This window comes from Heteronotia binoei, chromosome 13 (assembly GCF_032191835.1).
Source record: "Heteronotia binoei isolate CCM8104 ecotype False Entrance Well chromosome 13, APGP_CSIRO_Hbin_v1, whole genome shotgun sequence".
NCBI lineage: Eukaryota > Metazoa > Chordata > Lepidosauria > Squamata > Gekkonidae > Heteronotia > Heteronotia binoei.
In genome coordinates, this window is record NC_083235.1 from 56,589,653 (window position 1) to 56,613,859 (window position 24,207).

Sequence of the window (24,207 nt, forward strand, 5' to 3'; positions counted from 1 at the left end):
AACACACAGTCCCTGCTCTTTCTAAGCGGGCACCACTGGCTCCCACCATGCAAGAGGGGATTTTGCCTCTTGCGGAGCAACAGCCGGCAGCCTCTGCTTTCCCAGCACCCAGTCATTTGAAGTTTCCCTTTAAATGGCTGGAGAAAAGCAGTGTGTGGGGGGGGAGGGGTTATGTTGGAGACATGTTGGCATCACTCTGCATGACATCATCACATCAAGATGGCCACACTCCTCCCAGAATGCCGCCCCAATCCCCTCACCAGGGACAAAACTGAACCTGGCAGCCCCAGCTGTGATGTGTTGGGGGCAGAGAAGTTCTTTACCCAAGCTGTTACTCCATTTAACTCATGGGCCTCCATCAGTCATAATCTATAAAATCCCAATGAGTATTTTGTGTGTAGGGGGATTTGATTCTCGGGGTTGCAGGACCCGTGTGGACTAGTAGCCATGCAAGTTGAGGGGCTGTACTGAGAAGGAATGAAATTGCCTCCTTCTGCTACGAAGCCCATTATTCATGCGGCTGTTCATTCATGCACATCCCATTCCCTCAAGAATCAACCCAGAAAGTGGTTAATCGTGTTTTTTGCTTCTCTCTTGTTTAACTCCATCCTGCATGGCTCAACAGAACAGCAACGGGGGAGAAAGATAAAAACCTATGAAGCTTCTGTTTAAATTGCCTATCCTAAAACAGTACATGGTATTTAATAATAGGCACCAAGCTGCTCTTCTGACACTGATGTAGGTCTTCTCACTGCATTCCAAAGAAGTGTTTGTCAGGTAAGACTTTTTTAATATGTCTGCAATAAACCATGCTGATTGGCCTCTGTTTGCTATTTTAGTTACACTGAAGACTGGCAAACTATTTTTCAAAGAGCATCAAGCACACACTGCTCGGAAAGAAAGAAAAGGGGGAAGCAAGCAAGCCTGGATTTTATCAAAATCACACTGCAGTGCTTTCGTCTAAAAGTGAACTTTGATTCTTGTTTCCTCTTTCAATACATTTTAAGTCTTAGCCTTATCTCCCAGATGTATGTTGAGGTACACAATCATTCTTTGCTTTCCTTATTGCAAAATGAAGTTGAAAGAGCCTTAAACTCACTTCCTTGCTGTCTGCTGACTGGAGGAAGAACTTCTGGAGAAATTATTTGCCTTGCAGTAGGAAATGGATGGGATTATGCTTGAAAATAGGTTATGCCTGCATCCAAAATAACTAATTCCCAATAATGGTAGACTCTCCCAATAAGAAGAAGAAGAAGAAGATATTGGATTTATATCCCGCCCTCCACTCCGAAGAGTCTCAGAGCGGCTCACAATCTCCTTTACCTTCCTCCCCCACAACAGACACCCTGTGAGGTGGGTGGGGCTGGAGAGGGCTCTCCCAGCAGCTGCCCTTTCAAGGACAACCTCTGCCAGAGCTATGGCTGACCCAAGGCCATGCTAGCAGGTGCAAGTGGAGGAGTGGGGAATCAAACCCGGTTCTCCCAGATAAGAGTCCGCACACTTAACCACTACACCAAACTGGCTCTCCTCAGAGAAGGTGAGATTGCTGCTCTCACCTTCCCACTGGAAGTTAGTTAGCACTATGCTTGTACACACAAAGGAGATATTTTTTAACAGTCTGTAGCTACTTTTTCAGATTTTTAATTAAACATCTGTAACTCAATATACATAAACTAAAAATGCTCTTCTGAACTCTAGCCAAGAAGTGGAAACAGCACAAAAATCACTGCAATAATGGCTGGGATTCCAAAATATTTCTTGTATGAGTGGAAGGCATCGCTGCTCAAATTTTTTTTTGGAGGGGGTGTCTGCCAGCCTTTGTAGAACCCTGCTTCAGCTGTGTCCCTTTGTACAATATTCCACATTTTCCCAAGAGGGTTCAGGAGTGGGTTGGGAGAAAGATGCCCTATTTGGGGGAAGATGCCCTATTAATGTTTCTCTAGATCCTGGGTCATTAAATCAATAAGCAAAAGCAGGGGGGGGGTTGTAGGAACTCCTTTGCATATTATGCCACACACCCCTGATGTAGCCAATCCTCCTGGAGCTTACAGTAGGTCCTGTACTAAGAGCCCTGGAGAACTGGACTTGATAGAGTCATAGTTATAACATTTAACCCCAGAAATCTAACACACTGTATGTTTGTTTGGATTTTGCCAGTACTCAGCTATATTCACGCACCTATAACATACAAGCATGAATGCATAAATACATGTCACTTTATGAAGGATTTGTGATGGCAGCACAAGCCATGCAAAAGAAAATTTCATTTATCAATAGATCCTCTGAAATATGACCATATATGACATAAAGGGCATATTAAGATCAGAAGTGACTAATAGTGCCATTCTATACAGAGTTCATTGAAGTCAGAAGGGTGTAACTCTGCTTAGGATGGTGCCATTAATGCATCCCTTATAAAGACTGCTGCACATTCATGCCATTTTCATTACACAAAGTCACAGAGTTGGAGAGAGAGAGAGAAAACACCGTTCTAGCTAATTCACACTCCCTAGAAAGAAGACTTGAGTTGGAATGGTGTGAAAGATTCATTGCATCAGGCTGGAGGCCATAACGTCATGCTGCAAAAGCTTGGGGATTTATACACTCTATTAACCAAAGGCATAGGAAACAATAAATATGAGGCCAGCTACTGTGATTCATAGAGGCTGAGAAGCAGAATGGCCTGTTAAGCAGACCAGATAATTTCTTGCAGGTCCACTGAAAAACCATTTCCCTACAAAAGTAAGGTTTTCAAGAGCTTTCCTTGGATGTTTATTTTCAAGCAAGTGTTCAAACACCAGTGAAATTTCAGTTTTTCAGGTGAGGCCAGTGCAAGGAAATGGAGAAGGCTGTTGAAAACAAGGAGCTAACTGACCTATCAAAGTAGAAATGGGGACTCATTTTTACTAGTGAGGTGCAGGAGAGGAGATGATGTATGAAGAGCTGTGAAGAAATCCTTTCTTCCCTTAAGACTTTGTCTGAATTGTCTGAAATTAGAGGTAGCCACAACTAAGTGTAAGTTGATACCAGGCAAAGCTCACTAGGGTTAAAATACTGGAAAAAAATTTAAAAGATCATTTTAATTAACCTTTTGCAAGTTTTTACACATTCAGAAATCAGTAAAAAGGCAAAGCGTTTAACTAGGTAATTGTTACAAGTATCCATCTATTCTTAGCAAGAAAAATGTTTAAAACAAACTAAAGTTCATGATTGGTGAACATTGGTGAAAATAGGAGAACACCATTATACTCTCAAAAAGGTAAAGGTAGTCCTCTGTGCAAGCACCAGTCGTTTTCGACTCTGAGTGACATTGGTTTCACAACGTTTTCACGGCAGACTTTTTACGGGGTGATTTGCCATTGCCTTCCCCAGTCATCTACACTTCCTCCCCAGCAAGCTGGGTAGTCTTTTTACTGACCTTGGAAGGGTGGAAGGCTGAGTCAACCTGAGCTGACTACCTGAACCAGCTTCCGCTGGGATCAAACTCAGGTCGTGAGCAGAAGGCTCTGACTGCAGTACTACAGCTTTACCACTCTGCGCCATGGGGCATCAAATGTTGTGAAGCAATTTATACACATACCCTATTTAGGTTATAAGTTAGTGAAGCAAAGAAATAATGAGGTCTGCACAGACTTACTGGTTTGAAGCGAGGTTTACTTTCTGGTACCAAAAAGTAGGACCCAGTCGGGCATGGTCCCCCAAAATGACTGAGTTACAATCATTCTGCATACAGACAGTTTTATTCACACCAAAACAAGCAGGCAGGCACACAAGCTTATCTGATTTCAAAGGGTCCCGCCTCCACTAAGTTCCCCCTGGTAAAATTCCATGACTAAGTTTCCTTACTTATCTATCACAGCAAGTCACCTTTAGGAGGCTGTTTCTCTTATCTTAGTTAGCCAGCTTCAGACACACACGCACTATGCTGTGGTCAGCTCTTTAATGGAAAATTACAGCAGACATCATTAAGACAAAGCATGTTCTTATTCAATATAGCAATTACTAGTATTGGGGGTATTAATTATTCAGGGGATCCCCTTCATTTCCCCCCTTTCAGTCTTCTGAAAACTTATTTAGTCTGAAGGAGACTGACCATCCTCAAACAAATTAATACTGTATGACCACTCAGGAAGGGCAGCTAGGTGACAATTTGGTTTTGACATTCCCAGGAAAGACTACAATGGGGTAATGAAATAGTATATTGACAGAGATGGGGTAAAGATGGGTCACGGGAGGGGGAGAGACAGTGATGGGATTATCCATTCACACTGGCACATCCCAGTATTTTTCCATCTAGAGAAGATGTGTGTGGTGGGGGGGAAGGTCACTTTGAGGCATGCCTTGGCTATGCAGCCCAGCCTTCCAATATGGAGTTTTCCTGGTCTCCATCATGGGGCCTTTCTGGGCACACAGGCTAGCTTGAGAGGGCCCCCCATGTCTTTTAAAGCTACCCTCTTTATTTGGCAGCACTCTGGTATCAATTCCCCGCTTTGGCACTGCCTAATACTTGGAGGGTGTGTGCCACATTTCATGATGCGCTGCTGATCAGACTTCAAACAACCAGTTAGGACACATGGGAAGGGCTTAGGAATGTCAACTACAAAAAATAGACTATACATGAGTTAAAATTTTAAAAAAGCAATCCAATCGGGAAAAAGGGGACTATGTGTCTTGGTACTGAAGACTATCACTGAAATTTGGGACGATCTTGAGGAGGAGGTAGAGGAAAGAGGAGGCTAGATATACATTTCATTTTTGAGATAATCACTTGAACAGGGAAATCCATTCATGGTATATGCATTGAATAATTACATATGTCCAGTCTAAATTTGTGAACATAAATCTTGGAAGGATCCTAGGGAACTTATTTCTTTATCAATAAATCATTACTAGCTATGATGCAAGAATACAAGAACTCATCTCAATTTCTAAAACGCATAAGCAATAATAAGGGACATATGCATGTGACATGCTATAAACTGGATCGACTCATGTGCCTTTATGGCAAACACCTTGTTGTAACCTGGGTGGTTAAGATACACACATTCAGACATACTTGGAAACATTGCCAGTTGCGGGCAGTCCTCATTTGGCCACATTATTTACAATAGAAAAACCATTTCCTGATTAATTCCTTGTTCCCCTCCCCCCTTAATCTAACAAAAGGTCTTCTTTTTTGAGTTCATGGAGGGTTTGTGTGCTGTATGCATGACAATCTTTTCACAGGGAAATCCGTTTTTATTGCAGCCAAAAGGAATTCTTTTTCTGGAAACACAACTTGGAAGGGGCAGTGGGGCTGCTGTTGTGATCAGCTGGGGCAACTAGCCTTTTGCTAGGCAGAGGAATTTCCCTGGAAATGAGTTTTCTCCACAACTCAGTTTGGATGGGGTTCTGGGGGAAGTCTTCCTTCCAACATCAATGAGGCACGGCCAGGCAAATTTCAGGACCTCTGGGTAGATAGGGAAGAACCTGGAAAACATACTTGGAGAAACAAACAAACAAAACAACAATAGTAGGTGCTTTTTGTCTTTAAAGTTTTCCTTGGCTGTCCACAGATTGCCATAACTTGAGTCCAAACCTGTTGAGATAGGGTTGCACACATTACCACACTTCCTTTGGACTGGATACTTCCTCCTCCTTTCCAATGTTAAAGGGCAGATTTCATACCCCATACATTATGCAGAACACAAATCCACAATATAAACCTATGCATCACTTCTCATGATTCAGGCTACTGCACATCCATATAGAAAGCGTGCACCTAGAGGTTCATGAGAGGCTTTTTACTTTGTTGCAACAGATATGAATTTTAAAAAAAACCATGAAATGGTGCACAAGATTGGAGCTCCATGAAGAGATTAGCAGAGTTGGGGTTACCCCTAGATTATGAAAATGGTCACAAAAAGGGAAAAAAGGGTTTTGCTATAGCTTTGGAATATATGAAATTGTCAAAAATAAAAACTTCAAAAACAAACAAAGCAAAACTGAGGCCTCAATAGAACAATGCCAGCTTTAACATACATGTATGCGAGGGATCAGACCAAAATGGTTAGAGAACTGGATGAGAGAATTTAAACCAATGGAAATCATCCCACTGAACCCCATTTTTCTCTGTGCCAGCTCATCCAAAATTTGTTCTGTGGGTCTCACATAGGTGTGAGAGTGGGTTTCAACAAACTTTAACAACAAAATCCTAAAAGCAGATAAGAGTTGATCTTTAAACAAACAATTCTTAGCAGACATACCAGCAATTCTTAAAAACTACTATATAGTGATGACCATGCACTAAACTTGATTTGCAGGTCCAGGTTTCCTGCATATATATCAAAACAAACCTGGAAAGCAAATTCTGGTTAATACACCTTGACAAACACAAAAAACAATTCTTAAATCTATGTATAATAAGCATGCAATATATATGAACTTAGGAGAGAACCTAGTAAGGAGCTTGCACAGCCAAGGAGATGTGTGGGGCAGTGCAAAGATATAATTCACAACTGATGCATAAAGCAGGGTGCTAAAACATGCACCTTGATGAAGAAGGTTGAAATAATGGAGAAGAAGAAACTTAAAACAAGCAAATGGAAATGTGTTATCTAGTAGCAAACCTGGCCAGGACTGGACTGAAACACAAAATCAAGCAGAATTGGAGTCCTACCATGGTAAGAACATGAAACATAGAAAGGATTTTCTAAACAAAACTCTCAGAAAAGGTCAAGCTCTAACAAGATACTATAGATGGAGGCATAAAATAAGATAGATAAGCATGTAGATGCCTCTTTCCACAGGTAAGAGGTTCACCAAATAGCTAAATAGGAAGATTGATATGCACAGTTCATAGATGGAACATAACTATAAATGACATTAAGAGAGCAAATAAAGATATACATTTGAGGAATGCAAAACATTATTAAAGTCCAGGTTTCTAATGAAGACCAAGAGTTTTCAGGAATTCTGCCTAGTGAATTACCAACAAATCTAGAAAAGGTATTTTTATGGGAAACACAACACTGAGAATAACTGGGTCACTGGTAAAACAAAGTATTAGTTTCTCAAGACTTAAGAGAGAAGATGCACAGTGAGACGATAGTTTTACCCAGGGAAGGGTACAGATGTTCTTCTATAACACATGCTATAACTTCAAATGAAAAGAGGTCTTATAGGAACCAAAATTTGTGAGGTAGAATTTTAAAACACTGTTCTTTTCAGAAAATAAAAATTCAGTACCAACAACAAAAGGAATTTTCAGATTTAAATGAATGAAAAATTGGGAAGCAGTTCAATAAGATAGAAAACTATGTTAAATGTAACACTTGAAGACCACATGCTCCTGATATGAGATGTACTTAACAAAAATCACAAGAGAAATAAAATTTCCAAAAGGTTTGATACTGTATTGCTTTAGCAGAAAAAGATGTTCCATGTAAACCCAAAATTGCAAATATAAACTTTTAACCCATTGTCTCAGATTAAAAAAAACGTAACAAAAGATCTTCTATTAGGTGCACCATTTCTTTAAAACAAAGGAGATCATAAGCTGAATATCTTAAAAGTATTTTCCTTAAAATTAAAGCTACAAAATCTAAATACAGGGGAAACTTGATAACAGCCACTAGAAAGATATTTTCAGACTCAAAAGGTAAAGCAAAAAAAATAAATTATCAGAGGAAAAGCTTCTAATCTAGGAGAACTCTTAACCTCAGGGCAGTTTATAGGCAGGGCCTTTTCTCTAGCAGAGAAGGATTAGCTGTAAGTGGAACTTTGGGATGCCAGCTCCAGGTTGAAGATTTCTGAATATTTGGATTAAGGCATGCAGTCCATTTTCTCGGACACTTTCTCTCCCAGAGGCACTGGACTTTATGTTCTGGGCATTACATTATATTTTTGGGAGTGATCTCCAGGTTCCACCTGGAGACTGGCACCCTTGCAAAACAAAGTAGTGTTTTGTGCAAGCCAAGGAGCTTTCAAACTGGCTTGCTTCTTTCAACATATGCACATCTTCCCTCCAGGCATCTTCCTGACTGGGAGTGGTCTTCTAGAACTACTCATTTTGTTTGTGGAGACATTCTTGCAGAATTTCAAAAGTTTGAATTTGCATCTTTACACCCAAAATCAGGAGAAGATGAGAATTCAGAAAAATATCTCAATTGCGCCTCCCCCCCTTAGATACCGTGGGGCATATATATAAAAGATCTCTCCAAGGCTGGGAGAGAGAAAATTGGTTTAACAAAAGATAGAAAGAGAAGATAATAAACCTTGCTGGGCAGTTAATCCCAGTATTCTCTTATCTGATCTTGATAAATTTTCCAGGATACAGTTGTTTTTTTCAGGTTATGCAACTTTTAAACACAAGATGGGGAAGGTGATGTGATATCTGCCTGGTGGTGGCTCAGATTTTACACTTCTTATTTCTACAATTAAGACTAAATTTGGCTAAGTGTCTTTTCTTTCCTAAAACAGCTAAAGAGGGTCTGCAGAAGTTTCCCTAGCCAAAATCCACTGAAAGATGCTAGGACAAAAGTTCTTTGCAAAAGAGAAAACTTTGACTCTTTCCAAAGACGTTGGCAATTTACTTCTCTTAAGGAGACTGGATTAATTTTGTATTAGAGACAAGGTTTTCTTTCTGATTATGAGAGGAGAAAATTCAAGCTCTGGGTGTTTCCTTATTTGCATGTGAAAAAGGTGATACCTGGAGTTTTCCATCAATTTAGTCACATAGTTAATATTTTCAAATGACCAAATTTCTTCTTCCCTACCTAGTTATGGATCTGATTTATAAAAGAAGACGGGTCTCTTTCTCTAAAGACACCTGGTTGCTTGTGCTTTAAGAGGAGAGACTTGAGGAGAAAATTTTCTTCTTAATGTCTCAGGGCACCGCATTCTAAAAAAAAATTATATTTCTTTTGCCTTTTCTGGTTCTGTTAAAGATTTCAGATTGAGTAAGGAGGAGAGGATTAGCATTCTTTCCTGAATGAGGGAAGGGCAGGAGGACTGCAAATTTGCAATCTTTAACTTCTCTAGGCCAGGCTCCAATTTGGGCTGATCTTAGGCACTCTCTGTACATGCTCAGAGGCCTTTCCTTGAGCCTGAAATTTATAGAACTGAAGCAGTAAATATTTAACAAAACTAGTTTAATCTCTCTTTCTTAGAGGTATTTGTTTCTGGCATTTTAAAAGTGAAAATAAAGGTACAATTATCTGAATCTCTCAATCATGGCAATAAATTGTATTTGTTTAATTTGCATCCTGGCTGCATTTTAAAAGGGCTGAACCTAAGTTCTTTTGGACTAACAGAGACCTGATCTTTTGGGCAAGGCCACATTCTCTGCAGTTAGTTTTATTTCCTGAATGGGGTTGCCATATCCAGGCAGGACAGATTGCTAGAGATCTAGAATGGAAGTCTAAAGAAAGATGAGATCCCAAGGGAACCAGGCTCTGAGCTCTCACTCACACCAAACTTCCATTACCCTGCAGAGAAAACTGAGTCTGCAGCTTGGAACTTTGTGCTGTGATTCCAGGAGATCTCCAGGCCTCACCCCATGTGGAGGAGTGGGAATCAAACCCAGTTCTCCCAGATAAAAATCCACACACTTAACCACTGCACCAAACTAATAAAGTGCACAACTGTATCATCCTGAAACTATTGCCCCCCCCCCCCGCCCTGTCCTTGGAAAAATTGTTTTCCACAAAACCGGTCTCTGGTGCCATAAAGGTTGGGGACCACTGGATTAGTGGACCTTGGAGGCAGCAGGATGAGGAGTATTGCTTCATCACAGAAACTGGGTTTAACGCCATTTTCTAATTCTCTCACCCACCTACGCTGCTCAGGCAGACATTTGTGAACTGCCTGTATTCTGATTTTCAGCAGAAAATGCCAGATCTGTGATAAATTGTGCAAGGGTTCCGGGTATTGATAGCATCATCCTTTCCAAGCTATTGCTTCTCACTGATGAAGTATTGGCTATTTTTAAACCTAGAATGCTCCTGGCTCCCTCCTACCCAGCAAGGCTAGTGTGTGGCTGTCTCATGAGTGGGCAGCAGGCAAGAGCCACAGTAGCAGCTTGGCCATATACGGTTGGACCCTTTACACCCCTTCTCCTTCAGGTAGCAGGATTAACAGGCAGAATGGGTATGACTCACTGGGGCTTCTTTAAAGACTGTCCTGAAATAAGGTTATAAAGCTTTCTTCTGGAAGCTATTTTTTTTTTTTACAAGAATAAACTTTCAAAGGATGCTTTCACATACTATGTGGAAATGAAGGCAGTGCAATTCCTGCTAAGCACCTCATATTTCAGCCACCACCAGTTACTTTATTGTGGCTTCTGTGATATCTTAGCTGTAAGGATAAAGGTGGACACTGCTCTTTTGAAGTCTGTTCTTTTGAAGACAGTGCTCCTTGAAGGTTCCTTTGCAATTCCTAACAGCTCCTAACCCAGTTACTATTCCCTCAGCACAAGACTAAAGAGCAGGACTTTGTACTTTCACAGTATCTAATCTAAGCCTAGCAACACATGTTTCTCCCTGGGTGTTCCCTAGGTCTGTTCAATCAGATGTGCACCTGGAATTCTGTTCTGAGAACTCAATTCCCAAGTAAAGATGGGCTCAATTTGGATCACAACCATGATGCACAGGGAGAAGGGACATAATTTTCTCCTCCCCCCCCCCCCCCGACTATGGTCCTGTGCTATCTTTTTAAACTCAGTGGCCCCCAGGAGCTGCTATTTTTCTCATTCAGAAAACCTAGGTATACCCCATCAGTACACATGAAATTCCCAAAAAATATTGCCAATTATGATGCAATTCAAATAACACAGTGTACAAGATAGGTCTGGATTGGGCTGATAAAAGGAAAAGAGTATAAGTGATGAAATCCTGTGGCTAAGCAGATGTTCATATCCATTTCTTTAAGAAGGCCCTTATTGGGCTCATGTAATAAAACTATATGCCTTCTCTTTGTGAATATACTTTAGAGGCAATGTTCCCTTTAAGCTGTAAAGTCTTGTGAGCAAAAATTCTACTTTGTGAGCTACTGGCATTAAAGTTATGAGCTACTGCATAAATTCATTTGGCTCTGGGGTCATCCTTCCTGAGCTAAGACAAAAATGTGTGAGCTGGAGGCGAAGAAATTGTGAGCTAGCTCACACTAACTCAGCTTAGAGGGAACACCGTTCAGAGGTAATCAGCAATTCAGTGATAAGACCCATGGTTAGGGTTGTCAGGTCCAACTCAGAAAATATCTAGAAACTTTGGGGGTGGAGCTGGGTGACTTTGGGGGTCGAGCCAGGAGACTTTCCCATTCCCTAAAATAAATACAAATACAGCCGTGCAGTTCCCCTGAATACAGTCTTCACTTCCTCATCCCCAGCAACTACACTTCCACTAAATGAAAGTGAATACACATTCACACAGCAGCCAAAATACACATTCACACAGCAGCCAAAATAAACTCAGCAAGCACACATTTTTGTGATCTCACTGGGACTATTTGCTCACGTTTCTGAATATAACCATCGGCTGTATTTCAGCCAACTTCTTCAGACTAATAGGAAAACTACTTAGGGGGTGGAGTTTTCCTCCAAACAAACAGAGGGACTGAGAGCAACATGGCTCTCTCTGTTCATCCCTCCCCCCTGCAGCTTTCCTGCTGAGATGTAAAGGCAAACACACATTCAGAAACACAAACAGTTGCAAGCCTCTTTTAAACTTGCCAAGGTTTGAAGGCACATGGTGGCATTTAGGGCAGTGAGGAACCTGAAAAACCAGGGATCCCTGCTGGGGACTGGCAAGCCTACCATGGTGCGGGTCAAGCATAGGATTAAATTAAAGATTAACAAATGGAGATCGCTGGGCCAAATCTGCCTCATCTTCCTCTTACTAACAGAAACAAGAAGGGTATGTAGAGAACCAGGATTTGTGGTATCCTGATATGATAGCAGACCATTTAGGAGGCAAAGGTTGAAGTCTTGACCTACCTTCTTTCTCAAACTGACTCACTGACAAAACCCACCAGAGCTTTGTGTTGCTGCTATAGTTTTCCACTGGGACTTTCAACAGTTTTTCAATTTCTGTCTTGAGCATAAGTAGAGGTCCACATGTTATATTAAATTTGTGAGATGGGATAACCTTGTCGCAGGGGACAGCCATGGTGCTGTACCCTCTGTATTATTTCTTTTAAAGATGGCACAGCAATGAGCGCTAGTACAGGAGAAGGGAACATGAAACAATGGGAGAAGACAGCTGAATCACCAAAAGCAGATACTGTAGGTCTCAAGGAGCAGAAGCAGCATGTTGTTGGATATTGTGTTATCCAAATAATTCCTGTCCTGGATTTTCCTGTGTGGACAGGAAAGTGAATGGTTATGGTAGTGCAATATCCACTGATGTGTGGATCCTGTCTAAAATAGACAATATGAGGTGGGGAACAAGGGGAAACTGAAAGGTGTGGGGTAGCAAGAGATTAATGTGGGTAGGTTCTGTTACTGGTTCTTAAAGCTTGGGATGCAGTTGGAAATGAGGGTTAAACTAAAGACTGGGGCAGAGGTTGAAGGAAATAACAAAGGTAGCAATGTCTGCATTTCCCCAGAGCAGGTTCCAGTGGCACAGCAACTCCTTTACATGCAGAAGGTCCCAGGTTGACCTCTTGACATCTCTAGATAAAATGATCCAGTACCTTTCAATGGCATGAATTAGGATAGGTCCATCAGTTTCCATTAGCCATGATGACCAAAGGGAATCTTCAGATCCAGAGACAGTAAAGCCCTAATAGGGTTTCCAGCCTTCAGGGGTGGCCTGGAGATCTCCTTCAACTGCTCTCCAGACCAGAGGCGTCACTAGGGTGGGTTGCACCCTGGGGTGTAACTGATTCAAGTCACCCCCCCCATTGGGCATCACCCCTTTTGGAGGGCTGCGTCACCCCCTCTGCACACAACCCCGCCCACTTCACATGGCCCCTCCCTCATCCACCCTCTGGTCACATGACCAGCCCCCGTAATCCAATATACCAGTTTTGCAGCATTTAAGTTTCCCCCACTCACCCACACGCTTTTAGCTGAGCCGGCGGCAGCGCGGCCCCGGTTTCAGAATCCCGGCCAGCCCACACACAGCAGCAGCGTTCTAGTCCCAGGGCCAGCCCCTTCCTGTTGGGGGGGGGGTCATGGGTCAGTGCCTGGGGCCAATGAGAATGCTCTGGGGGAGGGCCGATGGCCCCCTTGGCCCCGCCCTAGTGATGCCGCTGCTCCAGACTACAGAGATCAGTTCCCCTGGAGAAAATGGCTGTTTTGGATGATGGGCTCCATGGCATTATAGCCTGCTGAGATCCCTCCCCTGCCCTAAACCCTGTTCTCCCCAGACTTCATATCCAAATCTCGAGGAATTTCTTAACTCAGACTTGGCAACCCTATATAGGCAAGAGCAGGGGAAGGCTGTGACCTCTATGCCCTGGTTTGTAGGCCCATCAGAGCAGCTGGCTGACCACTGTGTTAAACAGTGGTGAATTATATGGACCACGGGTCTGATCCAGCATCTCTTATGCTTAACTCTGCTTCCAACATACTTATATGCCCGGTGAAGTGAAATGCCTTTATCATAGATATCGTAGACAGCCAATGCCAGTTAGTTAACAATACTGACCTTCATCGATGGTCTCATTCAGCGGCACTAGGCTTCATGTGTTAAGGGCCACCTAAGGGAGAAAGTCAGAGACCCTGGAGTGGCTGCTAGTGCTGTGACCAGGGCTTTTTTAAAAGCAGGAACGCACAGGAACGCAGTTCCGGCTGGCTTAGCATCAGGGGTGTGGCCTAATATGCAAATGAGTTCTTGCTAGGCTTTTTCTACCCAAAAAGCCCTGTGTGGAACAACGGTGATATCAAGGGGTGTGGTCTAATATGTAAATGAACTCCTGCGGGTCTTTTTCTACAAAAAAAAAAAGCCCTGGGCGGTGACTACTTGTACCTGAGCACTGCTGGTGACAGGCAGTTACAAACATACCAAGACTTAGACCGAATGCCCCAGATGCTATAACGGGTGGGGACAGGTGGGAAGCTATACAGCAAGCCCATTCGGAAGAATCAGCACACCGCTCGTGCATCCTGCAGGGGGCACCGCTGCACGGGCTGGCAGGCTTGGCGGCGCTCTCCGAGCCCTTCCTCTCCTCCCCCGGCGGCTCCGCGAGCAGAAGGGCCGGGCCGGGGCGGGGCTTGGCGAGAGCGCTGGGGGAGGCGGCGGCGGGGCAGAGCTGGTTCGGGCGCCGGCAACTGCGGCTGCGGGGAGAAGACCAGGGAGCGATGTTGCCGGCGGCGCGGGCCGATTACCTGGCGCCTTGGTGGGCGTCCTGGCTGCACGGGCTCCCCCACTTGAGCCTGAGCCTGCATCCCGTGTCCAGCGCCTTCCGGCCGAAGGACTCCGACTACCAGCAGGTGCAGTTTCGCTCGCCCGAGCCACGTTTCCCTTGTCACAGCTGCTGCCCCTGATTCCAGCCGGGGCTGATCTTGCCTACAGCGCCTTGCATCATCCTCGCCCCTTCCAGTCGCCGGAGCTTGCGGGAAGGGTGGGCTGACTCTGGGGGAGATCCCGCGTGGCTTTGCCCTTCGGGAGGGGGGGGGGGTCTGGGCCGCCTATCGCAGACTTGCCCACCGAGGAGACCCCCCCCCCTTCCCCCGGCATGCCCTTTCTGCCGTTGCTGGGAACTCGCTGCCCTCTTTGTTCCCCAAATGGCTTTTCTCGGCGGCTGAAATCCTCACGGTGCGTTCTCGTGAGCTGTTTCTCCCTGCGCTGGTACAGCACCTCTGTCTGCCCACATAAATCAAAACACTGCCCTTCAGGACAACACCCCCCCCCCCCCCCAATAAAGCAGCCTGCTGGCCAGAATGGAGGCCTCCAGCAGGGCCTCTGGTCCCGCTTGCCCTTTCCCCGGCAGATCAAGGGATACATCAAGCTTCCCCAGTTATGGCCACCGTAGAAAAAGATTCAAGTTCCTGAATGGTCCGCGCTTGCTATCGAGGGGCCATTTATGCTGAGGTTTTGAAATAACAAGGTGGGTTTCCAAAGGCTGTGATTTGATGCGATTTGATCTGTAATTGTACATGTGAGTGGGACATTTTCCATTGGGCTTCCTCAGACTGGAGTCCCTCTTTCAACCATTGTCTCAAACCATCGTTTTATCTGGGGGTGCATGATGTGGTGAAAAACCTTTGCCCGGTTTTCCCTTAGCTGAAATCCCCAGTCCGTCTTCAGATCCTTTCTGTAGTCCAGTGTGAACCTTATAAATAATGCTCCCATTGACCTCTATTAATTAGTGGCTTGCTTTAAGTATACCCTGGCCATTTAGATGAAGTTTGCTTCTGAATTTTGAAATCTCTATTTTGGGACTGTGTCATCTTTGGTTCCTAGAAACCGTTTTGCTTTTATAAAGACTGTGGCAGTGTTTTGTTATTCTTCTGTATTTGGTGTTTGTATTCTGTTGCAGAAAGCTGCCTCTCTGCATGGTATCAAAGGCAGTGTAAAGGCCAAGTCGTTAACTAAAGCAAAATGTTTTATTGTCCTCTTTCTATTAGAAGCTGGAATTTTTATTCAGGGAGCTGTGTGCTAATTCAGGAGGTGGAAAAGAGAGCACAAGGGGATCTAACAAGCTTGCCGAAAGAGGTTTTATAAAATCAGAACAGCCTTAGCAGCAGACACTTGGTGCTTTTTGGATTTGTGGATTTCTTGAGATGGCTGCATATGTTGCTAAGAGGTGTATGATTTTGTGAGCCAGAATATTCATGTGATACTAAGAACTTGACCTCCTTAGTAGGTGCCTTGTTTTGGGGCTTCCTTGGCATGATTGGTTACTGTTTGGTGTGTTTTATTGGGCACTCAGAGGCTCTTTCCTCTGTAACTGGCAGTGATCCAGAGTTGACAACCTCTGTAACAACTGCAGGACTCTTGATTACTTAAATGGGACTTTAATGATTTCTGAAAGTTTGTAAAGCACTTTGCCTCTCTAAACTGTAGAGGCTACACAGATTGGCTTTTAGCCATGGGATCAGGCAGACTCAGGTATACGTTGGGCAAAGTAAACAGTTGCAGCTGAAGTAACCGTTACACATCTCAGTATCAATTTTTTTTAGAATTTTAACTCAAATAATCAAATAGTCCAAAAACAAGAGTTGTATAATACCCTTTCTTTAGGACCCTCCAACTTAACACAAAAGGGTGTGCAGGCTTTTGAACTGTTCTGTAGTCTGGATGTTGGGCAGGGGGTGAGGGCGAAAGAAATGTTTCAGGACTTGTCCTCAATGCCACATCCTACTTCCTGTGTTGGATGCCAAGCAATTGAACGGAGCTGGTATTGGGTTCCACCTTCGACCTTCTATGAAGCAAACATGGATGCCTTCAATTAAGCCAGTAGTTGATCAAATATCTCTTTAGCACCACACAAAATGCACAGGTCCTTTACAAGGCTAGAAACTCAGGGGAAATATGCTAAGTGAAGAATTCCTGGGTGGTATTGCTGGGAGGGGGGTTAACCTATTAGGCCTGACCTGTTCCCAGATAATCCTCCTCCAGTTGAAAAACTGGTACATTACTATGCAGGAAAGCTATTCTGGTCATAAGGACTAGACAGTGGACAGAGCACAAGAGTTCATTCTCTGGTTCCTGCCTCAAGGCATGTTTGGGTATCCTTGTTTATTGGTCACAACTGCTCATGTATATGTCAGTTCTTGCACTGGATTCATCCGCTTCACACACAAAGTGTATGATGCATTATTTTAAAGTGGGACATATAGTAGATGACCAAAAGATACTGCCCAGTATCTTAACCATCCTCCAGATGTTCCGCTTTCTGGCTCCATATGAAATATGCTGTTCTCTTTTTTCTCATGGCAGGAGCCCAGAGGAGGGCCTTGGATCTCATATAGTACTTGAATGTTGGCCAAGGCTTGCTCATTGCGGTGTCATTTTTCTGTCTGGATGCACCAAGGGGTATGCAGCTTTAGCCATTCTTCAAAATGAACAGGAAGATGTCAAAACCAGCCAGTGTCATGTTTGCAAAAGCACTCTGGAGCTGCAGCTGCATTGTTGTGGGGGGAAAGTCTTAAGAATGGATTTATAGCGGTGTGTACTTCCATGTGTTAGATAGAGCCTGCTTCATCATAGGTATAACATGTATTTACAGTCAGCAAACCAGGTAGACCACATGAAGCAAAAATGTGATGTGGAGTTGAAAGACCATGAAAAGAGGGATACATTTCTATGAGTGCTCCTAAGTATGCCATATAGACCCATTCACAACAGCTGTAGGTGATAAGTCTCCTTAATTTTGTTTCAGTAATTTAGTGCCCTGTAATTGATGAGCCTGAATGGTCCAGGCTATCCCAATCTCATAAACAGGGTCAGTTCTGGTTAGTATTTATATTGAAGAAGAAGAAGAAGATATTGGATTTATATCCTGCCCTCCACTCCGAAGAGTCTCAGAGCGGCTCACAATCTCCTTTCCCTTCCTCCCCCACAACAGACACCCTGTGAGGGGTAGATGAAGATATTGGATTTATATCCCGCCCTCCACTCCGAAGAGTCTCAGAGCGGCTCACAATCTCCTTTCCCTTCCTCCCCCACAACAGACACCCTGTGAGGTAGATGAAGATATTGGATTTATATCCCGCCCTCCACTCCGAAGAGTCTCAGAGCGGCTCACAATCTCCTTTCCCTTCCTCCCCCACAACAGACACCCTGTGAGGTAGATGAAGATATTGGATTTATATCCCGCCCTCCACTCCGAAGAGTCTCAGAGCGGCTCACAATCTCCTTTACCTTCCTCCCCCACAACAGACACCCTGTGAGGTAGATGAAGAGATTGGATTTATATCCCGCCCTCCACTCCGAAGAGTCTCAGAGCGGCTCACAATCTCCTTTACCTCCTCCCCCCACAACAGACACCCTGTGAGGTGGGTGGGGCTGGAGAGGGCTCTCACAGCAGCTGCCCTTTCAAGGACAACTCCTGCGAGAGCGATGGCTGACCCAAGGCCATGCCAGCAGGTGCAAGTGCAGGAGTGGGGAATCAAACCCGGTTCTCCCAGATAAGAGTCCGCACACTTAACCACTACACCAAACTGGCTCTCCAGTTGGGGACCAACAAAGAAGTCCAGGGTTGCTATAAAGAGGCAGGCAATAGCAGACGATCTCTGAACGTCTCTTGCCTTGAAAACTCTAAAGTCATAAGTCAGCTGCAACTTGCTGGCACTATCACACACATGTTGGCACTTTCCACAGATGTTCTCAGTTGAAACACACTAGCCCAGGTTGATATAGTTACATCTGCAGAGGCTGGATCTTGGAATCCTTACACCCGGTTTTCCATTCTCCTTCTTCCTGCTTGAACAGGAGGTTTATAGAGCCTAAAGCTTCCTGCCCTTTATCTCAGTATGATTAGTAAATAGCATCCTTTTAACCAGTGAAGATAGTTAAAAGATAAAATTTATCTAGGCAGCTGTGGTGAAAACTGCCTTTCCGTGTCCGACACCCCCCCTCCCCCAGTTTTTCCCAGTTTAAAAATGTTAGTAGTACCTGTTGTAATACTGCTCTCTCAATACATATATCGCTTGGGATTTAAGTCCAGTTTCAGATATGTATTCAAGTTATAACAATATGAAGTTAACAGATTTATGAATTAAACTAAGAGTAAGGTCTGTTGCGAAGAAAAATACAACAGGCTCTAGAAGGAGGCTCTGAGCGAGTGCCCCCTATCCATCTAAATGAAGGCATTAACCCCCACCACCTCAAGAAGAGCTGATGTCTGTCATCTGGAGGGCAGCTGCAATTCTGAGTGATCTTCAGCCCTCACCTGGAGATTGGCAACAGTGGTTCCCCAGGAGAAAATGACATTAAGAACATAAGAGAAGCCATGTTGGATCAGGCCAACGGCCCATCCAGTCCAACACTCTGTGTCACACAGTGGCAAAATTTTTTATATATACACACACATTGTGGCTAAATAAGAACATAAAGACATTGTACCTGTCTGAGGTCCCATCCCTCATCAAACCCCACCCTCTCCAGGCCCCACCCCTTAAATCTCCAGAAATTTCCTAATCTGGATTTGGCAACTTTATCTCCTTCCCTTTATCTTCGCCTCTGACTTCAGCTTTCCATTGCCTTCCCCCTCCCTGTAGCCTCTACTTGGGAAAAAGACAGGATTTCTCCACAGTGGGAGGGTAACCAAAGCAGCTTACATCATTCTCCTCTCTCCCCCTTTGACCTGAACCACAACCCTGTTTCACAGGGTAGACTGAAAGTCTGTGACTGGTCCAAAATCACCCAGTCAGCTGCCACAGCAAGAACCTAGGTCTGGCAGAACCCACTCTGAAACCCTAACTGGTATGCCCTCCTGAAACTCCACCACAAAATCTCCAGGGATTTCCCAACAACCTGAAAAGGTATCACTAAAGGCCTCTGGGTGGGTGCCCCCTACCCTTGCTGTCTTCCCACCCACCCAAGTGAAGGCATTCACTCCCCCCCACAACACCTCAAGAGAGCTGATCTCTGCCATCTAGACTCCAGACAACAGATCTCTCTCCCCATCCAGGAGAAAATAACTGATTTGGAGGGTGGACTGTATGGCATTATATTCCCCAGAGGCCTTTTCCTTTTCTGACAAAAGCAGTCGGCGTTGGCTAGCAACTGCCTCTAACTAGCACTTCCCAGGGGGTAGCCATGGGCTCTAAGGAAACACTCCCAGCAGGGCCTGGCCTCCTTGGGTATTTCTGTGGCCTTTAAAGGCTGCATGTGCTGGGAGGCCTTTCGTGAGGCCACAGTAGCTCTGAAGCCCTCTCTGAGGCCAGTTGACAGAGAGGACACAGAGAAAAGTTGGAGATGTGGCTGTCTCTGAGGTAAGACTGCTTTTGGCAGTTTGTTCAACACTCCTGGGCCTGCTGTAGGTGGGGGCAGGGGAGTCAGCCAATGGGAGGCCAGAGACAGTGACCGATGTGTGATGGACCAGTAGTGTGTTCCCATAGTAACTGCTAGAAACTAAGGTTGTTTGCCTTTTACTGACAGAATCAGCTTTGCTGACTAGCAACAGCCACTTGGGGCGGGGTGGAGAGAGAGGAGCAGACTTAACCAATGGCACACAAGTGCTCTTGACTGATAGTTTGATGGGCCAAAGGCTGATACCCCACAGTCCCACCGAGCCTCAGCCAATCAGGATGGTCAGATTTGCATATAAAACCTTAAAAGGGCAGAACTTTGGATGTGTGTAGTTTTTTACATACTGAACACCTAATAATCTATATTGATGAGATTTTTTAAAATGTTACTGAAATGATCTCATCTAAAATTCAGCCAGCAGGCAATGCAATGTGCTCTCTGCCTTTAGAACTGGATTTGCAATTACGTAGCAGCAATTGCTGGCAGTTCTGGGATCTCTGTTCTTTCTGCTGCATTTTATGAAACCTTTCCTCATATGGCTTGCCTTGAAATTCACTTGTTTCCTGTTCTGCATATGCTTATCCAGGCTGCTTCGTACATGATGGCTAGTGCAGGGTCACTTACTGATTCCTAGCTAACAGGGATTCATTCATACTCTGAAAGATAGGAAATGTCACTTTTCCCTTTTAACAGATCTACAATCATAAACAAATTCTCAGTCTTTCCCCACTTATGTCCATGTGCATTTTAAACATTAAAACATCTGCTCATGTACGCACCTTTTTACAGATACAGGCTCTCAAGTACAAAATGTTAAGAAGCAGCCTCTTTCCACAGCCCAGTGAATCAGTTTTCCAATCAGCATTAGGAAAAGCCTTGTAGAAACTGGTTATGACCTGCCCCCTCCCCAAGACGATTTTTCCTGTGGCTATTGACAGCCCAGATTTAAAATCACATTTAGCAGATCATATCCTGCTTGTACTTCGTACGCTGCATTTGTCACCTGCTACGTGATAGTAGCTGTCTTTGACCATGGTGCTATCATAACGAGTTCCATTGTATAATTCTATCCATGCCACCTCTGTTTGCCCATTTCAGAATCCTGTGTCCACTGGATGTTTGTTTGTGGGTGAAAGCTTTCAAATTATGCTGGCAGGCATGCATTGCTGAGTCCAAATAGGGCTAATTGAATCCAGGGCTTTGAGTAGTTCCCCATGTGGCTGAGACATGCGCATCTCTGATATGCCAAGAGCTAGCACTGCAGACAGCAAAAGCGGGTAATGGTATCGACAAATCTGGAAGGGGAAGAGTCAAAGTAGTGGGATACAGCACTTACAGAGACATAATTGCAGCCAATTGCTGGTGGTGTGCCGAGCAGACGAACTAATGGAATTGAACAGAGCTTCAGTTTGGAAAAGGAATCACAGGAGTGTTTTAATCTTGACCTGTAGGGAGTAGACCGTGGGTATTCAATTCACCTTTCTAATAATATGGCTGCTGAATTGAATTGACCAAAGTAAGGAGTTTCACACAGTTTCCTTGCTATCCTTTTATTCTGTGGAATTGGATTGATCCGAAGAGGTTGTATACAGTGCCCTGTTGTGCATTGAGACTTTGGGGTGGTGTATACTGATCACAACCTGTCATGATCCCTCAAAAGCTGCTTTGAAGGTTAGAATCCTCCTGAATGGTATTCAGTGCGGAGACAGGGTCTGCGGCCAAAGAGGGAACTTGGCCCCTCTCCACCCCCACCTCCACCCCGCTCATGGACACTCACACAGAGGCTCCTTCAGTCTGAGCCCTGGTGTATTGAGTGCTAGGCTGCGGTGGACACAACTGTGGTGCTGCAGCTTCAGAACATGCACCAGCACTGGGGACAAGTTGTCGGTCGTAATTTACTAGCTAAAGTTAACGGATGTGGGTTTTGTGGCAAATTCTGCCTATTAAAGTTGGCTTCTTTGGGCCTCAAAGGAAATAGAATCAAATATGCATAAGTAACTCATCAGAATGTTGCAAACCTCTTGTTTTAGGACAGTTGAGCACCAGCTGTGTGGCTTAATGTGAAATTTGGTTCCAAGATACGACTGCAAGACATTGGGGCCGAATTGATTACAGTTCCCATGGTGGTCTTTGTGTGTGAGTCAGGAAAAGAACAACAACACAAACACTTCCTCTTCTCCTGTGGATTTTTCTTTATTTTATACGATCTCCCCAATGACTGTTGAAATGTGAGAAACTGGCAGAAGTAAAGCAGGAAAAATCAGTTTGTTTTGGAATGTTGAGATTATAGCCAGCCTCCTCATTAACCTTGCAAGTCTGAATCTGCCCCCCCCCCTTATTTAGGTAGGTGGAGAGAATAAATCTATTCCAATACTATAATCTGAGAAATTCAACCAAAACATAAGATATCTAGAAATGGTGTGGTCTGGGTTAAAACTTTCACCAAGTTCCTGGTCATGTGTGCTCTTAAAAATTTAATATAGGCACCAAGGAATTTAATTTTTATTCCCAGCATGAGTGAGACTTATTGGATATCTCTACTTGGGACAGGGGGGGGGGGTTGTGGCTACCTTTAACAACACCTGTGCAGCTTTTTCAAAAGCTTTGGTTTTATCTAGATGTTTAATCCAAGAAGAGCTTTCTAGGAAAGATGGTATCCGTGTGTGATGCCCTGTGATATCACAAGTTGCTTCCATACAGAGATAATTTTCTGTCTGTCTCATTGATGCTGCAACTACAGAGGAGCATCCACACAGCAGTTCTTCCTGCACTTTCCTTGCATTAGTCCCCCTGCAGCAACCATTTCTTTTTCTCCACTGGAACAAAATTGAGAATCACTACTTCATGTAAGCATTGTAACAATCTATTGCAACAATGTATTAGCTCCCTGGTTTCATTTGTAAAAAGTTTCTAGCCCCTCCTATTGCAGAGTTATAAAGGGAAACATGCAGCAACATAAACAGCTAGAGATTACATACTGTTTATTAAAAATGAAAGCTAGGTCTTTGTGCACTGTTGCAGTAGATCATTAAAATATAATAAGATTATAGCAATGCAATCTATCGATTTCATCCCTCCCCTTAGTCCTGCAGGGTGTGTGGAGGCAGATGTGAGAACCAAGACTTTGTAACTCACATGACCCATATTTACTTATTTAAGTGATTTCTGTACTGCCTCATCATGTATGCTAAAGACCGCTGCTATAGGAAGTCTAGAGGGACCGAGGGAAGAAGGTTTTTAGAGAAGGAAGGGGTCTCTGTTGACAGCGTTCCTGCCGCTCAGCTTGTGTTCCTTGCAGGGCCAGATCTACATATTATTGAGGGAGGGCAAAACCAAAAAAAATGGCGTTCCCACTCAAAAAATGAAGGGACTCGTGGGCAATCTGACACACACACTCCATTTAAACACCCCATCGGGTGTTTGTATAGGGAGGGGAAGCCTCAGCAACGCTGGCCCTAGAGCGTTTTGAGCACTAGCCAAAACTTACTTTGTGCACCCCAATGCAGCGCCATACCAGAGAAGGGGTTTAAAGTTTAAATTCCCTTTTCTAGAGTTGTGCAGCAGTGGTGAAAGGATAGGAACCTAGAATCATAGAGTTGGAAGGGACCTCCAGAGTCATCTAGTCCAACTCCCTGCACAATGCAGGAAAGTCGCAAATATCTCCCCCTAAATTCACAGGATCTTCACCTGAACAGTAAGAGAAAAACCCAGGTTGGTTTTCCCTTCTCAATATGGCATGCATTTATTTCCAGGGATCTGACAGCTGTTTCCATTTCTTTAAGTGCATAAACTGTTTGGGATCTGCAGCAAATAAGGCCACAGTCCCAAGTATATATACTTGATAGTAAATGCTGAGCTATGTGGAACTTACTTCTGAGTAAAGGTTCAGACTCTCAGCTGCAATTTTAGGTCCCCTTTCCTCTAGTTTCATTAAATTCAGTGGGACTTTCTTACAAGCCAGTATAAAATTTAGAGAGCTTCTCACCTTGAAAAGGGAGAACTGGTAATAATATTCATCATTTTGTTCCTGTATAGGGTGCTGTACAGACTAACATAAGGAAAGTCTCTGCCCCAACCGAGGAGGTTACACCTTGCATTTTGGCAAAGAGGGAGAAAGGGGGAAGAGCTAAGGATTGCAAGGGACAAGTAAGCGAAAATGCAAAGTGTTTGCAACTGGATACTCTAAAAACTGGGTCTGGGTAAAAGTCGGATCTACATGGATCTTCATGAATTCATATGATTTTTACACTGAAATGAAATCAAACAACTATTATTCTGTAGATCCTGTCTTAGACTATAGGCAGGA

The 24,207-nt window shown here is 44.0% G+C and overlaps 1 protein-coding gene across 2 annotated transcripts in view; it reads left to right on the forward strand.

Annotated features, from left to right (window-relative positions):
* Positions 1-14,215: 14,215 nt before the first annotated feature.
* TTYH2 (tweety family member 2) overlaps positions 14,216-24,207 on the forward strand; it is a 109,475-nt gene continuing 99,483 nt past the window's right edge. For both annotated transcript variants that reach the window (XM_060252170.1, XM_060252171.1), the window contains exon 1: positions 14,216-14,413. In XM_060252170.1, the coding sequence (XP_060108153.1) occupies positions 14,282-14,413 (132 nt within the window). In that variant the 5' untranslated portion in view covers positions 14,216-14,281. The remainder of the gene's footprint in view (positions 14,414-24,207) is intronic.